Source organism: Vanacampus margaritifer, chromosome 12 (assembly GCF_051991255.1).
Source record: "Vanacampus margaritifer isolate UIUO_Vmar chromosome 12, RoL_Vmar_1.0, whole genome shotgun sequence".
NCBI lineage: Eukaryota > Metazoa > Chordata > Actinopteri > Syngnathiformes > Syngnathidae > Vanacampus > Vanacampus margaritifer.
This window is the reverse complement of record NC_135443.1, coordinates 4236753-4254154: the sequence shown is the minus strand read 5'-3', so window position 1 is coordinate 4254154 and position 17402 is coordinate 4236753. Positions and strand designations below refer to the sequence as shown.

General features: G+C 37.1%; 1 protein-coding gene across 7 annotated transcripts in view; it reads left to right on the top strand.

Annotated features, from left to right (window-relative positions):
• ctbp2a (C-terminal binding protein 2a) overlaps positions 1-16566 on the top strand; it is a 51888-nt gene extending 35322 nt beyond the window's left edge. For 5 of the 7 annotated variants that reach the window (XM_077581327.1, XM_077581328.1, XM_077581325.1 and 2 more), the window contains 8 exons: positions 6849-7003; positions 8986-9130; positions 10252-10458; positions 11468-11682; positions 12536-12666; positions 12763-12890; positions 13914-14031; positions 15741-16566. In XM_077581327.1, the coding sequence (XP_077437453.1) occupies positions 6849-7003; positions 8986-9130; positions 10252-10458; positions 11468-11682; positions 12536-12666; positions 12763-12890; positions 13914-14031; positions 15741-15927 (1286 nt within the window). In that variant the 3' untranslated portion in view covers positions 15928-16566. Of the gene's footprint in view, positions 1-6848; positions 7004-8985; positions 9131-10251; positions 10459-11467; positions 11683-12535; positions 12667-12762; positions 12891-13913; positions 14032-14289; positions 14369-15740 lie in introns of all 7 variants that reach the window. The other 2 variants (XM_077581332.1, XM_077581326.1) reach the window with 1 other exon arrangement.
• Positions 16567-17402: the final 836 nt, after the last annotated feature.

The window sequence follows — 17402 nt, the reverse complement described above, 5'->3', positions numbered from 1 at the left end:
GGCATGCGTCTGCTCCTTCCATGAAGAAGACGCGTTGTTTGAGGCATCTTTGGTCATCTTCCTGTATCCATTCTTCCAAAGTGACCATTGTTTGTCAACAAGACCTCAGATACCGCACTGTACTTGTAAATTCATAGATAAGGATGACATCAGCTTGGGTTGTAGCCATCGTAAGTTGTATACTCTTGACACTTGATGTGTACAGCCTGGGAACATATTTGGAACCTTGTAATGGTACCAAATGTTACTCTCACCAAACATTGAGGTTAGATACTGTTTCAGTTGTCCTGTCACAGTTTTATTTTATAACTTGTATTCTCTAGAAGCAGTCTTATTTTTTTTTATCACCTTATTTTGCTGTTAAAACAGAGGTAACATGGCTTCCTGTCTATATATATATCTACCTTCTTTTTTGTCTCTTATCGCTTGTTTGTACTCCTTTTACACAGTGCCTCCTAGTGGTTAGACTGAGAAACAACATAACAAATGCTTTGTCACTTCGTGTTACAGGCTACATTTAAGCGTACCAAGACCAGTGTTAATTTTGACAAGACATTTTAATTTAGTTGTAGTCTTTTGACTAAAATGAATTCGTTTTAGTCATAATTTAGTCATCCGATTGTATTTTAGTTTTAATCCAATTTTAGTCTACAAAAATAAAGAGCAATTTTAGTCAACGAAAAAAAAGAGCAATTTTAGTCGACTAAATTGACAGTTTAGTCGATATTTTCCTTCAGCATACATTTCAACGTTTTCACCTAAATAAAAAAAGTGTATAATTGCTTGAGATTAATTTTACAGCCGCACAATGAATGAAAACATGTTTTAATATTAAATTAAGTGCAGTGAACATTGAACAGTTTCTGAGTGGTTCTTTTCTCCAACCCGCGTTTCATTCCTTCTGAATGGATTGTTGTTTTCATGTTAGTCATTGACGAAATGTCAGTCAATTTTAGTTAAGGTTTTTGTCACAAAAAATTGCTTCTATTTTAGTTTTCGTTTAATTTTCGTCTGTAAAAATGTTCTCGTGATGACAATTTTTCGCCGGCGAAATTATCACTGACCAAGACAGTTAAAAAAAAAAAATGCAGTTGGATGGTAAAATGTCAGTCATGAGACGTTATTACTAAATATAAAGATGAAATATTATTACTTAATGTTAAATATTCTAGTGAAACCGCACCATGTTTAAGAACAAGAGCTTATCGAGATATAACACTTTTCGTCACAACTGCAAGACATTATGGCATGTTCACATATCGTTACTCGTTACAATGGTAAAGGGGCAATTTGTAGTATGGTGGGCGGGGGGGGGGGGCTTTAAAAACACGACCAAATCAAACTATTTTGTTTGGTAGTACACTGAGGACAGATATATCTTATTCTTCTCTTTTTCTGCAGCCACCCACCCTCCTCTCAGTCTCTTATTAGAATTCAAAAGTGTTTTTTCTTTCCTTTTTAGATTAGAACATCTGCAATCCATTTGCGGTTTAGAGGTCTCCCTTGCCAGCTCTGGCAAAAAAAAGTTTTCATCGTTCCTGGAGAATCATTCAGTTTGTGATTAGTGTTGGCCGGAGGACGCTATCAAGGCTTCAAGCTTGCAGCAGCACATTAAATCCCCGCAGACCTCCAGTGAAGAGGGCGACCTGCTGTCAGATAAAGCGTTATTTACATTCAGTTAGTTTCGACTGAGCGCTTTGCGCCTCACTTGTAGACAACGTTGGCTGGCTGTTGTGAAATGATAAAACACTTTTAGTACATTAAAGGGGCTTTGGCACAAGCACTTTGTAATTCTATCCAAAAGATTACCAGCCTTAAATATCCCGCTGCCTAATGTAAACCATCTTCAGTCACGTTGTTACATGTGCTTTCCATGTTTACTTAAAAAGCAAGACGATACTTTTTCACACAGAGTCTGATTGGGGCGGAGAGTTTGGGGCTCTCTGGTTTCTATTTCCTCGCCGTTTGGGTTCGTGGTTTGGATGTAGGGCGGGGCAAATATGGATTTAATAAACCAAACAGGAAGTATCTTCATGTGAGTGGCGACGAATATGGCTTTCATGCAAAGCGCTGTTTGAACGGTTGCCGTTTGGCGGGAGTCATCATAGGAAACTATCGAGCACTGATTGCCTTGACGTCGCTATTTGCGCTTATATATTTCCTCCTGCTTTGAGCACCTTTTTAAAAGCATCCAGCTGAGACCAGATTTGACATTCTGCAGGCAGTCAAAGACGTTCTGGCGGTTAGCTTGTAATTAGAAAATCCAGGAACCTGATAGCAGCCGTTTTAATCGTTGCATAGGAGTCCAGTCTTCAGTGGCGAGCAGTGGAGTGTATCGCCATACGATATTGGACAGGTTCCCAATGAGGTTGTTAAAATCTAAATCATTATCTTCGCTACGGTCCTGTAAATACAGTCTTACTCAAAACACCACATATCACCACATTTGTGGTTTCTTCAAAACACTCTCCCACCCTACTACAGATGTTAACTTCTCAACTTATGATTTGCTGAAAGGCTGTCATGATCTTGTCTTCAGTTATTATATAAGCCCTGTTTGCTTTTTTCTTTGCTTTTTTTTCCTCTTTTCTTTTTTCTGGAGAGCTCAGTATTGTTCATTCGGCAATTTTACCGATTTGACATGTCATCATCATTGCTCTCCTTTTTTTAAATTTATATATATATTTTTTATTTTATTTTTTGTATGTGGGTTAAGCCCTGTTTGCTGATGGTTCTAGAACATGGGTTGGCGCACTCCGGCCTCGCGGACCGGAGTCCTGCAGGTTTCAGATGTGTTTCCCTTCTCCAACACAGCTGATAAATGATCATCAGCAAGCTCCGCATAAGCCTGCTAACGATCCTATTGATTTAGAATAAGCTGCGTTGCAGCAGGGAAACCTCCAAAACTTGCAGGACTCGGACCCTTGAGGACCGAGTTTGCCCACACACTGTTCTAGAATCATTTGTGACCTGGCATAGCAAAATGAGTCACAGTGACCCACATTTCAGAAAGAAGGTTTTGGCATGATCAAAAGAGAATGAGCTCAGCTACGCCACTCAGTATATCATTATTACTCATTAGATTATTACTACAGATATGATTATGTAGATAGCGCACGCCCCCGTTGAGCTGTGTGCCTATTGTGCTACTCAAACAAACAGCAATGGATCAATCAGAGGCCAGTAATTTGGGGTCATAAACTCTGGGTATAGCCACAGTTGCTAAGCTAGTGTTCTTCAGGATTGTTTATGGAAGTTCCAGTGGATTCCGGGCGTAATATTAGCTCATGACGTAGAATTATAGAATGAGTGTGAAATTAGCAAACAGGAATTCTCATCTTTATGCAAATGGCCCTTATGTTGGGGATTCCCTGCGTGGATATCGACAATTACAAAATAATGAGCAATTTTGCTATATTTTGAAATAATTACTGACTGACTTGAGAACCCTTTTCAAAATGCCATTTTTAGATAGGCTACGTCACAAATGTTTTTTTTTTTTTGCAGAAAATGAAATGTAATCGATGATAGAGGCTTGACCTCGTAGCTTGGAATCTTGTGCGACTTCCGTCTCGTTTTGCTATGCTGAGTCCCATTTTGTTTATTGCAGACGGTTATATATATATATATGACTGTGTTTTGACATTAACAATACGGACACCTCGTTGACATCAACAGGTAGTGGGTTTTGCGCAAAAAAATAGTAGCAGTTAATTTTCTTAACGAAAACTAAATAATAATGTTTTCGTCAACACACATTTTTCACTAGACTAGACTAAACCCGCCATTGATAAACAATAATTGGGACTAAATCATTATGAATTTTCTAATAAAGACGAGACGAAAAATTTAGCTCACATGATAGAGACTGGACTAAAATTTATGGCCGTTTTAGTTCATGAACAAAGACGAGATGAAAACTATAATTTTGTCAAATCCTGTCTCTGCTAATCTGTCACTCACACACAGTGACACACCCACTTTCAAATCTGCAGCTAGCGAGTGCAACGGAACATTAATGCAACAGCTATAGCCTAACGTTCAAACAATGCTTATCTGACCGCTAACTAATGCTAGCTAACGTACTAGCTTGTAGCATGGAATCCTAATAGCCACTTGTTGATATACAGTACTGTAATTGTGTATAAAGTTGTTATAAATCAAAAAGATGAGAGAAAGTAGTTTTAGATTAGATGAAAATGTTCAATATTTTCTGCTGACAAAAGTGTAAAATGATTGTCCTGACTAAAACTAGACTAAAATGTTGACCGTTTCTGTGGACAAAAATTAGACAAATAAAATTGTTATTTCTTGGACTAAAATAAAGACTAAAATGCTCGACTTAAAGGTGAATTAAAAAAAAATGGAATGAGGTCAACTCACCATTATAAAAACTAACAAGTGTGATTAAAATTGAACTAAAACTGAGACAAAACTTAAAAATAGCTGGTAAAATGAACACTAGCAGTGACTCAAGACAAGTTTGTGAAAATATTGCGACTTGGCTCGGCTGTCGTCACCTTAACGTCGACTATAAAATATCTGAAATCATTCGACGGCTACCTGCTAACAAATAGCGCACAACTAAACCGTGACCTCCACTCTACAACACAAACATGAAAGCTTTCTCGCAAGCAAACCTTTCATCTATGCCTGGAACTCTTCCTGCAACTAATTCAGCGGAATATTGTAGTCTGTTTTTAGTGGAATGTTCTTGATGGGATTTTTGGGGGTGGGGTGGTGGGGGGTGGGGGTGAATTCATGCCTTTCATTGTGCTAAGTGTTTCTTTTTCATGTTTTACCGCATTTTCCATAAATAGCTTTGCACATTCCAATGTTGTATATGTACAGTTATGTACACAATTCTTTTCCTCTGTTGTGGTTTGTTCTGCGCATTGCCAACAAGCTCCTTGTCAGGATTATTCTGATATCCAAGCTATTACGGCGTGCATTAACAGCATCAATAAGGAGTTAATTATCTCCAGATTTCGACGCACGTTTACCGCCGCGGTACCAATTTGCCTTATTACGCCTTATTCAGCCACCAATAATCAACAGTTACTTCTTAAAGGTTCTTTACCTTCTGCGCAATGCTTTTGTGTATTGCAAAGTGTGCGTTTGCGTGTGTGGTAGCCCCAGTGAATAATAATGTAAACCGAGCCGCGTCTCAAGGTCGTTTGTCGTTCATTATTCCTTTTACGAGCCTTTCTTTTCATGTACTTTTCATCATGATATCCCGCTCAGGCGCTTGGATGAAGTAGCGCTTTTATTAGAAGTGCCAAGCAGTCATATTGTTAACGGTTGTGATGTAAAAATGCGTAGTTGTTAAAAAAATAAAATAAAAATCATCTCTTTATCTGCGCAGTTGTAAAGTGAGTCACAAGACTGCCGTAAAAACGTCATTCAACGCAGGAGAGTGATGACAGGAAAGCATCGAAATGAAGCAAAATGAAAAGGGAAGCAAGGACACGGAACATAATAAAAATACTTTTCAGTCAGAATATAAAATATTTTGGCTTATTGCCCTTCAAATATTGGCCAAAACAATCGGCCAATTGAGCCAAATGGTCAATTATTTTCCCCTTAAAACGTTATCATCGAAGTTTCTGACACTGTGAAAGTATCCTGAATGCACCATTTTGCTTGCGTAGCATTAGCAACTAGCAAGTGTGTCGTGTATGTTTTTCTGCTTATTCTGCTGTCTCTAAGTGTCGTTTAAGCTTTTTAATAACACCCCAGTTGGAGTTAACTGTATAACTAAACAAGAATTTCATCTTCTGTATATTTAAATACAAAACATGCTTTGTTTTTAAAACATTGCTAGCCTAGCGCTAATGCTAAAAGTGAAGAGTGGCTCCCATTCAAATGCTAACAGGAAGTTATCGACTTCGGGAGTGTTTTTCTTCAAATAACGAATATTCACACACAAATGCTGTGGGAACACAATTTAATGCATTAAATATATTTTTTTAAGTAATTTGAAGATTAATCGGTAATCAGTATTTTTTTCTGCCAAAAATCAGTATCAGCAATGGCCTAAAAAAAAAAAGCGTATTGGTCGGGCCCTAGTCAACTTGAACCAAAATTCAATTCCATTTTGATGAATCTCCCCCCTTCCTCATTAAAATGGATATAAAAAATCTACACACCCAGGTTTTTTTCAGCCTTTATTCTATTCCCTAACACATTTCCCCACATGTTTTGGTCATGGTCCATTGAAACCATTGATTTTTTTTGGGGCCATAATTCCAAAAGGGATGTTTGGCACAAACACACACCATACCAGCAGTGGTTGAAGTATCGTGGCAGCATCATGCATTGGGGCTTTTTTTTCTTCAGCTGGAAATGAACTGTTTCAAATACCAGTCAGTGCGCAAAACCTCCAGGCTTCTGTTAGAAAGCAAAAAATAAATAAAAATCTGCAAAATCTAGGATGTCACACATGCAAAAGATGGGCAAGAAGATTCCCTCCCTTAATGTGGAAGCCACTGAATAAAATTGATATCATTATTCTGCCCAAATCTTACCATCACCATGGCAACGGGAACTAGGCAATCATGTGTGGACACCCAACATCCTTCCTCTTTATTTTTTTCCATTTTTCTCTACTTTGGGCAAAAGACTCGAGCTGACCCGATTGGATGATTGAGGTGGTGACCTCACGGGATGAAAGGACCTGTTGCCCGGTAACAGAGTAGATACACTAACTCCATTTTGTGTGTGTGTGTGTGTGTGTGCGTGTGTGTGTGTCATACGAGTCATAGCAGGGAAACCCTTCCTGTTTTCATTTCCCCTCCTCCTCTTCCGCCCGGCCTCACATGAATAATTCAATCGGTGCGTCTCCGCAGGTATCCGGCCGCAGATCATGAACGGGCCCATGCACCCGCGTCCCCTGGTGGCGCTGCTGGATGGGCGCGACTGCACGGTGGAGATGCCCATCCTCAAGGACCTGGCCACCGTGGCCTTCTGCGACGCTCAGTCCACGCAGGAAATACACGAAAAGGTACGACTATACTCAAGATTTGCTTTTTACTCGGGATGTCAAAATTAGTGCGTTAATTTGGCACTCCTACTTTTTACACAAAATGATGTAATTGCAATTTATTTATTTTTTGGTCCTGTAACTCATTTTTTCCCAAAAAATGTGTAAACACGTTCAATTTTAAATGTTTTAAGTGTCCCAAAGATGCATTTATAGGTTTTTTAGTTGTTGTTTTTTTATGCTAGAGCATACAGAAGGCTTTGATGCAGCCTCTCAACTACAAAGAACGGTTGAAGAAATCGTAGTTATTACACAAACGGCCAGCAGCTGGCAGCAGAGTAGAAGAGAACAACCAGGGCCATGTTGAAAACAAGCTGATTTCCCACAGTTCTAAGCAGATTTGTGAAAAATGATGAAACTTAGCTATATTCTAATGCTAATTGTTGCATAGCGGAAACAGATACAAATATACTTTTTTTTTTTCCTGATGAAAGAGGAGACTCTAATCATTCTTTTGGTAGGTTCCATGTTTTATAGCAATAGGACACAACTTACAAAATCAGTCAAAATCCAGTAAAACAGTCGGGAGCGAAGGCAGTTGCTTCAGTGAAAATGGCTGGGAGTGAATGAGTTAATATTGCGATTGTGATTTAATGTGCGATTATTTTTCAAGGTCCTCTTCCCATGTATTTATTTTATTTTTTTAAACACAAGCAGTAAATTTATCTGTATTACAATAAACATGATCAAATTTATTATATACTTTAAGTTAAACCAGTGGTGAACTTGTTTTACACTTGAATGACATTTGCGCACGTTACAATGTACAGTTTATAAAGCTTTTATGATGACTACAGTTGCATTCCGAAACCGAATTAAAGCACAATATGAGCTTTATTAACCTTGGCTTTAGCGTCCGGCTCCCCTCCGGCAACCAATAAATTACACACACACAAAAAAAAAAGTTATATGGAAATTCCTGGTGCGGTGTTAATCCGCTGCGGTGAAGTTAATTCCGTTAGCGGTTACTTTTGTGAATTTAAGCCTGTTATTTTTATAAGCGCTCGCTACGCCACCTCGACTTGAATGTGACAAACAGCCGAGTTGGCAGTTTCTCCTTATTTAAATGCACACACAACGACTGACATTTGCATTTAGATGATGGCAAGTCTAAATTTGCATCCGTCTTAGAAAACAGGTTAGGAATGATGCTGTTTTTTGTGGTCACATGGAGTGGCTGATGATGTCAAATTCGGCATATATAAATAAATAAAAAAGATAGCAGATTTTGAATAGCTCTTCATTGTGGTGGCTCAAGCGCAACTTTGCCATAAAGATGTCACTTGTTGCTAGGCAGAATTTGCATAGCAGATTAATTTCATCTGTGTGAGACAGACACATTAACTCATTCACTGCCATAAATTCATTAAAAAAAAAAAGATTATTCAAAATTAGAGGCAAGAGGCGATTAAATGTTTTTAATTGTAATTAATCGCATGAATTCACTAGTAAACTCACGATAAATCACAAATTTTATATCTGTTCTAAATGTACAATAAAACAATTCTAGGTTTTCATACTATTGTAAACAAAAGTGGAAAAAAATTTTAAACTAATAGAAATAGTTCAAATAAAATTTTGACGTTCATAGCCGTCAACAGCTGTGAATGAATTTAAACAAGAAAGAAAGAAAATATTATAAAAATTTTGGATTAAAGTTTTTTTTATCGTAATTAAGCGATTGATCCCAAATTTCATATCTGTTCTAAATGTACAAAAAAATTCTAGGTTTTCATACTCAACAAACAAAAGTGGAAAAAAAATGTTAAACTAATAGAAATAGTTCAAATGAATTTTTGACGTTTATAACCGTCAATGGCATTAAAAAAAAAATCGGGCTGGGAACGTTCCAGATCAACCCATAATAGAAAACGAAACGCCAGTGTTCTGTATGAAATGTAAAATGCATATTATGTGACCTGATGATGACGTTTTATGGTCAGGTGCTGAGCGAGGCGGTGGGAGCCATGATGTATCACACCATCACGTTGACCCGAGAGGACCTGGAGAAGTTCAAGGCGTTACGCATCATCATCCGCATCGGCAGCGGCTACGACAACATCGACATCAAGGCGGCCGGAGAGCTCGGTGAGACGCCGCCGCCATTTTATCACCGTGTCGGAATTAACTAGCAGAATGGAACCCCAGTGGTGGGCGGGCACTAAACGCTATCAGAAACACTGATAAATGCAATTGAAATTCGAATATTTCTTTAGCGAATGTTTTTAGAATTAATTTTGCATTAAAGTGGATTACAAAATTATTTTTTCCCCTTATTACTGTTTATTAATTATTGATTGTTGTTTATTTTTCGTACTTCATGTTCATATGGTGATTAAAAAAAAAAAAAAAGTGGGGGAGGAGTGCTGTTACCGGTTTGGTTATTGTTTTTCAAAGTGAAAACAGATGTTTGCAAATGTCTTATTTTGATTAAATGTCTTATTCTTCTTTCATGAAGGACTAAGAAATAAATGAACAATTACTGTTGATATGTTAAAATCAGAAGATCTGAACAATTTTAAGTTAAATATTTTTTTGAATTACCAATTAACTCCCATTCAAACCCCCCCAAAAACGTATAAATACGTTTTTTATATTGTGTCCTGGACTCCCAAAAACGTATTTATACATTTTTTATGTTTTTTTTTTTTTTAATGCTAGAGCATAGAGAAGGCTTTGATACAGCTTTTGACATGAAGAGGTCGCTTAAAGCAATGGTAGTTATTACAAAAACGGCCAGCAGGTGGCAGCAGAGTATAAGAGATCAACCGGGGCCATGTTGAAAACTTAGCTATATTCTAATGCTAATTGCTCCAAAACAGAAACCGATACAAATATACTTTTTTTCCTGATAAAAGAAGATACTCTAATCTGTCTTTTGGTAGGTTCCATGTTTTATAGCAATAGAACAGAATACTCTATGGACCTTGCAAAGTCAGTCAAAATCCAGTAAAACAGCCGGGAGCAAAGGGGGTTGCTTCGCTGAAAATGACTGGGATTACTTGTCGATGAGATCAATACATTTTGACAGTTCCGTGTTAATTACTTCCCAACATTCTGTTCTCCTCATTTCTCGGTGTTTCTCTTTAGTGAACTGCTTCCAGTACAGTATGTGCATGCGGGGATGGCTGATTACGTCGTCCAATCAGATTTTAGTCTGTGTTGCCATGCCGTAAAAGTAGCTAAGAGTTTTCTCCTTCCTCGTGCAGGTATCGCCGTGTGCAACATTCCCTCGGCGGCCGTGGAGGAAACGGCCGACTCGACGCTCTGTCACATTCTCAACCTGTACAGGAGGAACACTTGGCTCTACCAGGCTCTCCGGGAGGGCACGCGGGTCCAGAGCGTGGAGCAGATCCGAGAGGTGGCGTCGGGGGCGGCCAGGATCCGAGGAGAGACGCTCGGCCTCATCGGATTCGGTGAGCTCAACGACAACAGCTACGACGAGGCCGCCAATCTTGTGGCATATTAGTGCCGAGGAACTTTGTTGACCCGAGTTGAGGAGCTCCATTTAGAGAGAAGTGTTGCTTTGCCACCATTTTGTGGTATGTCTAGGCAATTACAAAAACTTTTACTCTTGTACTACTACTACTACTGCTGTTGATAAGACATATACTCACTGGTCAGTTCATTAGGTACACCTTCATAATTTAATAAGACCCAAAACTAAAACTGTTTTAGTGTTTGAAAATGCACTTTAAAGTTGTTGTTTTTTCCAAAACACACACACACAAAATAAAAAAAACAATGTTTTTGATAAAAAAAATTATAATTACAAAATAATAATAAATAATAAAAACTATATATATATATATATATATATATATATATATATATATATATATATATATATATATAAAAAATATATATATGTATATATATATATGTGTATATATATATATGTATATATATATGTGTATATATATATATATATATAAAAAATATATAAAAAAAAATATTTAAAATATATATAATAATAAAAATGTCCTTTTTATTGCACCAATAACAAATGGTTTGCTCCATTGCATAACCACCTAAGTCATTTTACAATCACAAAAAAAAAATAAAATAACAATGTGTGCTAAAAATTGTGTGTGTGTGTGTGTGGGGGGGTCCGCTTAGTTTTCTGAAAACAATGACTTTGACAACTATATTACAAGGTTAATGAAATGTAAAACATATGCGCTGAAATACATTTCAACCATCATCTCCACAATCTAGTATTTTGTTTAAAACGTGATAAATTCTCACGATTTTTTAAATTTAAAAAATCAATAATAAATGGATAGATGTAATAAATAAATAAAAATACTCTTAAAAAAAATATTTTTACAGTACATCTGCCATCGCTAAAATAATCATCATCATCGTTCTTAAAACAATTCTTCTTCAGTGCTTGAAAAAGATTTTGAATTGCGCCCCCTTCAGGTCGCTCCGGCCAGGCGGTGTCGATGCGGGCCAAGGCGTTCGGCTTCAACGTGATCTTCTACGACCCGTACCTGCAGGACGGCCTGGAGCGCTCGCTGGGCGTGCAGCGCGTCTACACGCTGCAGGACCTCCTCTACCAGAGCGACTGCGTCTCGCTGCACTGCAACCTCAACGAGCACAACCACCACCTCATCAACGACTTCACCATCAAGCAGGCATGACAAGCTCAGCACACGCAAAAACACAAAAACATTTGAAAGAAAACATTTGGACACACGGTTTCTGTTTAAAAAATTAAAAAAAATTTTTTTTTTTAAAAATTTAAAAATACATACTACAAAAACTACATACAGTTTCTCCAAATTTGGTATTTATTTTCTCCCAGAAAACATTAAAAGTCCAGAATGTTCTGCAAAGATAGGAAGATTAAAATAAATAAATAAAAATTAAATTTATACACATGTTTTTTTTCTTGAATTCTTATTATTCTTGCTGTTCAAAAAAAAAAAATTGTATAACTAAAAAAAAAAAAATCTCCGAAAATAATGAAGTGCATGTTTTTGTTTTGCTGGGAAAAAATATTTCTCAACATTTTGAGTGTAATCTCTGATGTATATATTTATTTTTTTTATTTATTTTTTAATAACAAAAATAATGTTGTTGGATTATTTTTATTATCACTCCATAAAAACAACTCCACACTTTGATTTTTTTTTTTCTTCATGAAAATTTATAAAAATTCAAAAGTCACAAAGTTTTGGATGTACTTTTTTTTGGGGTGGGGGGGGGTTAAAATGATTGATTTAATGATGATAGTGTTGATTAGTATTATTAGTACTAGTATAAACAAATTCTGAGAGTTGTTTTTAAAAAAAGACCACATTTGGAGATGCATGCTTTTTGTTTAAAAACATCTGCGTATAAAAAATATCAACTTCACCAAATGTATTATGTACGTGTTTTTTTGTTAGATTATTATTACAGTATTTATTGTATTTGATTTTTTTTTTTTTTAATGTCATAGTTTTAGATTCTTGTACAAACTTTTGGAGTTTGTTGACTTTGCAGATGCGTCAAGGCGCCTTCCTGGTGAATGCGGCGCGAGGAGGCCTGGTGGACGAGAAGGCTTTGGCGCAGGCCCTCAAAGAAGGCAGAATACGCGGCGCCGCCTTGGACGTCCACGAGTCGGAACCCTTTAGGTTCGTCCTTCCCAAGCCTTCCTGACTTTTTACAATTTCGTCTGCGTTTTGGAGTTTCATTGCTTTGGGTTTTGTTGTTGTGTTTTCCACTTGCAGCTTTTCTCAAGGTCCCCTGAAGGACGCCCCCAACTTGATCTGCACGCCGCACACGGCCTGGTACAGCGAGCAGGCGTCGCTGGAGATGCGCGAGGCCGCCGCCACTGAAATCCGACGAGCTATCACGGGTACGCCCGTCTCAAGTGCACCTACTTTGAAAATATAGCTATAGACGTTGTTTTTTTTTATTCACTGCCAGCCTATTTAAAATGTGTCTGTCGACTCTTACGGAAGAGGATTAGGGCCAGTGAAGAGCGAGAAAAAAAAATAAGGCAAGATTCGCAGTTTATTCTCGGAATTCGCACTTTAAAGTAAGAATTCTGTGATTTAAGTCCGATCTCTGACTTTAAAGTAAGAATTTTCACTTTAAAGTGAGAATTCTGAGAATAAACTGAGAATTCTGACTTTAATCTCAGAATTCTGACTTTACAGTAAGAATACGAGTATCTCTTTTAAAGTCTGAATTCTGACTTTAAAGTGAGAATTCTCACTTTATTCTCAGAATTCTCAATTTAAAGTGAAAATTCAGAGTTTCTGACTTTAATCTCAGAATTCTGACTTTAATCTCAGAATTCTGACTTTACAATAAGAATACGAGTATCTCTTTTAAAATCAGAATTCTGACTTTAAAGTGAGAATTCTCACTTTATTCTCAGAATTCTCAATTTAAAGTGAAAATTCAGAGTTTCTGACTTTAATGTCAGAATTCTGACTTTATTAGTGCTACTATTATTCTCACTGTAAAGTCAGTAAGATGACTTTAAAGTACAAATTTCTCATAATTCCGACTTTATTAGTGCTACTATTATTCAGTCAGAATTTTGACTTTAAAGTCAGAATCCTGTCACACCCCCCCCCCCCCCCTTCACTGGCCCTATTCCTCTTCCGTAAACTGTCAATGGCAATGAATGAGTTTGACTACTTTTGCTGATTTTTAATTTTAATTTTTATTTTATATTGTTTCAAAATCAGTATTGAGGTACTTTATACAGGGCGTAGTATCGAGGTCAGAATTTTGACATGGCAACATTAGCACTAGCTAAAGTAAAGACTACTTAACTTTCCCTGTCAATTATAAACAATAATACAATTCCCTTTTTAAAATATAACACACTAAATATTTGGTCATTTTACAAACTTGCTCCGTTTAGGTCGCATCCCCGACAGCCTGCGGAATTGCGTCAACAAGGAGTTCTTCATCACGTCCGCGCCGTGGGGAGTGATGGAGCAGCCGCAGCCTCACCCGGAGATCAACGGCGCCGCCTACAGGTGGGAGGATGGCCGCACGCGCCGGTGCTGGGAACGTTTTAACAGTCGAGCCCCAAGCGGAACCTCCAAAGTGGAGCAACCCCAAAAAAAAGCACTGACGCACCATCACTGATTTCAAATTCATTGGAATGATTTAAAAAAAAGAAGAAGTGTTTTGAAAAGAGAGTAATGTGACGTGTTGGTCTTTGGAGGTTCCGGCGCGCCTGCATTACGTAACGTTTGGCTTGAACGGGACTGAACTGCTTCTCTCACACACAGCCGAGTCAACCAAACCATGGTACACGCCATAGCAACCGGGGGAATGCAGGACAAATTATATTCCTAATTGTCAAAGCAGGTAAATGATTCATGGTGATGAGGACAAAAAAATTTAAAAAAAATAAAAACCTCCCCAAACTCCCTATGAAAAGCTCAATGTGTGTTTCATTCACCTGGACTGCATTGTCCCTCCCCAGCTTCCATACAGACCCTCTGTGACCCTGAATTCACCTCTGGCTTCCCCTAAAGTGACACAAAATGATCTTATCTCGATCATGCCATAATTTAGGGGAAAAAACGGCAAAACTATTCAGTGGAGTGACCGAGGCACAATTTTGACACTCATTTTTTGGAGTGACTGATGTGCAACTTTGAAGTCAAGAAGCTGATATCTTACTTTGGTATCATAAATTGTGCATATAGAATTTTTGAATGGATGTCTACTGTAGTTACTGATGTGAAACCTTAAAAGTAATTTTTGAACAGCTTGTTCATGGTAGTTACTTCCAAAAAAAGCAATTTTTGGAAGAACTGCCCACTGTTACTGATGCACATTTTTTTTTAATCAGTTACTGCACAATAAAATAAAATAAACATTTTAAAAGACATTTTTAGACGAACTGTCCACTGAAGTTACTGATGCACGACAAAAAAAAATAAAAAAAAATAATAAATAGGTTTTGGAAGAACTGCCCACTGTAGTTAATGATGCACAATTAAAAAAAAATATATAAAAAAAAAAATATATATATATATATATATATATATATATATATATATATATATATATATATATATATATATATATATATATATATATATATATTTATCAGTTTTTAGAATAACTGTCCACTGTAGTTACTGATGTACGACAAAAAAAAAAAAAAAAAAAAATTAATACATAGATTTTGGAAGAACTGTCCACTAAAGTTACTGATGCAAGATTAAATAAAATTTTAAAAAAGGGGCGGGGGGCAGCTTTTGGAAGAACTGCCCACTGTAGTTAATGATGCACAATTTAAAAAATAAAATAAAATAAAATAAATATATATATATATATATATATATATCAGTTTAAAACTTTTTTTTAATTTTTTTTATCGTTTTTAGAATAATGCAAGATTAAATACAAAAAAAAAGGGGGGGGGGCAGCTTTTGGAAGAACTGCCCACTAGTTACCGATGTGACAAAAAAAAAAAGAAGCTGTTTTTTGTTTGTCTACTGTAGTAACTGATGCACAACTTTAAGAAAGACAACTTTTTGAACATCTGTTCACAGTAGTTACTTATGCACGACTTTAAAGAAACAAAAGCAGTTTTTGGAAGAACTGTCCACTGTAGTTACCGATGTGACCAAAAAAGCTGTTTTTAGAGCAACGGTCTACTGTAGTGACTGATTCACAACTTTGCCGCCAAAGCCCGTGCTAATGAAAGCGTTTGTTGCACCGGCAGGTTCCCCCCGGGTGTGGTAGGCGGAGTGGCCCCCGGCGGAATCCCCAGACCCCTGGAGGGGCTGCTGCCCGGCGGCGTGCCCGTGGCCCACACCCTGCCCCCGGGCACCCACGCGTCCCAGGCCACCTCCCCCAACCAGCCCTCCAAACATGGCGACCCCACCAGAGAGCACATGAGCGAGCCGTGACCTAGCAAAGCCCCGCCCCCCTTATACACACGCACACACACACACACTTGCCCGACCCGGTCAGATGACCCCCCCATCCCCGCCCGATGGAGGACGCACAGATGAGACTGTCACATGAGCCCTCCTGGACTTGCAGGACGGAATTTCCATTTCTCCTCTTCTTCATTCCAGCTGTTGTTTTTTTGTTCTTCCTTCTTCTTCTTTCAATGTTGTGTTGCGAGTGTTGTTCTGTTTCTGCAAGTGTTACATGTGTGTGTTTTTTAGCGGGAGTCGTCCTTATTAGAAAAGAAAAAAAGGCAAAAATCATCCATTCAGTAAATTATATTTGCATCATGGTGAGCTAGAAAAGTAGGAGAAAATAAAAGCGACAATTAAATTCAAGCCATATCTCAATAGATGCCAGTTGGGATTATTATTTTTTCTTTTGCTCATTTTTTTTTTTAATGTCAAAATTAGTTGATGTGCAGTTTGGTTGTTAAATGTCCTTAAATCATGTGACTGCTCCTAGTTTTTTTTTGGTTTGTTTTTTAGGGTGACTGTGTTTGTTCTTGTACAAGGTGAACATACAGTATAATAACATAACATTAAGTGCAGCTGGAAACCACAAATAAATACATGCTGTCCTCATTGATGATAAAACTCGCTGGAATATGTTTTTGTGGATCCTTCGTTGAAATGTTAAACTTTTATTGCAGGCAGGCTGAGGCACACCTGTGCTCTCCAATAAGCAGCTTGTGTGCCACAAACGTTCGGCAAAAGAGACGCGCTCACGAACACATCCAGCATAGATTTGTGAGTAATGTTTAAGGGAAATACTGCACGCTGAAGGACACAATTGAAATGTTCATGAGCCACTGCGAAATAATTCTAATTAGTTAATGACTTTTGTTTTTCATTAATTGTAAAAGACCATGATTTATTAAAAAATATATATTACTGCATAATTATGTTTTTATCTAACACGATTTATTTAATAAATGTATCTAATTTTTATTAGTAGTCATAAATGGCTTACATTGTACAATCTTAGTATTTTCAATGTTTTAATTACAAGCAAAATAATTGCATTCAGTTTTGAGTCCATTCTCCATGGCTAAATTAATTTATGAAAAAAATTATAGGGTTACTGTAATTAAAAAAAAAATTGTAATTAAAAAAAATACAAACAAATCTTAATTGTAATAGTATATTCATATATAAAATCCAAGGTTTTACAATCATATTCATATTTTATAATAAAAAAAATGTTTTAGTTACTAAAAATGAAGTGCTTAGCATATGTGATTACAAAATAGTCACAAAATAAAAAAATAAAAACTAATCATGTTACTATTGGATGCATCCTGAATATTTTTGTCCAAGTTAAAAGTAATTTATGTTAACCAATTCAAACGTTGAATTTCATGCAGCATCTGCAACTTCCACTAGAGGGCGGAATGCATTCTGTCCAAGTCAAGTTTGCATAACGCTTTCAA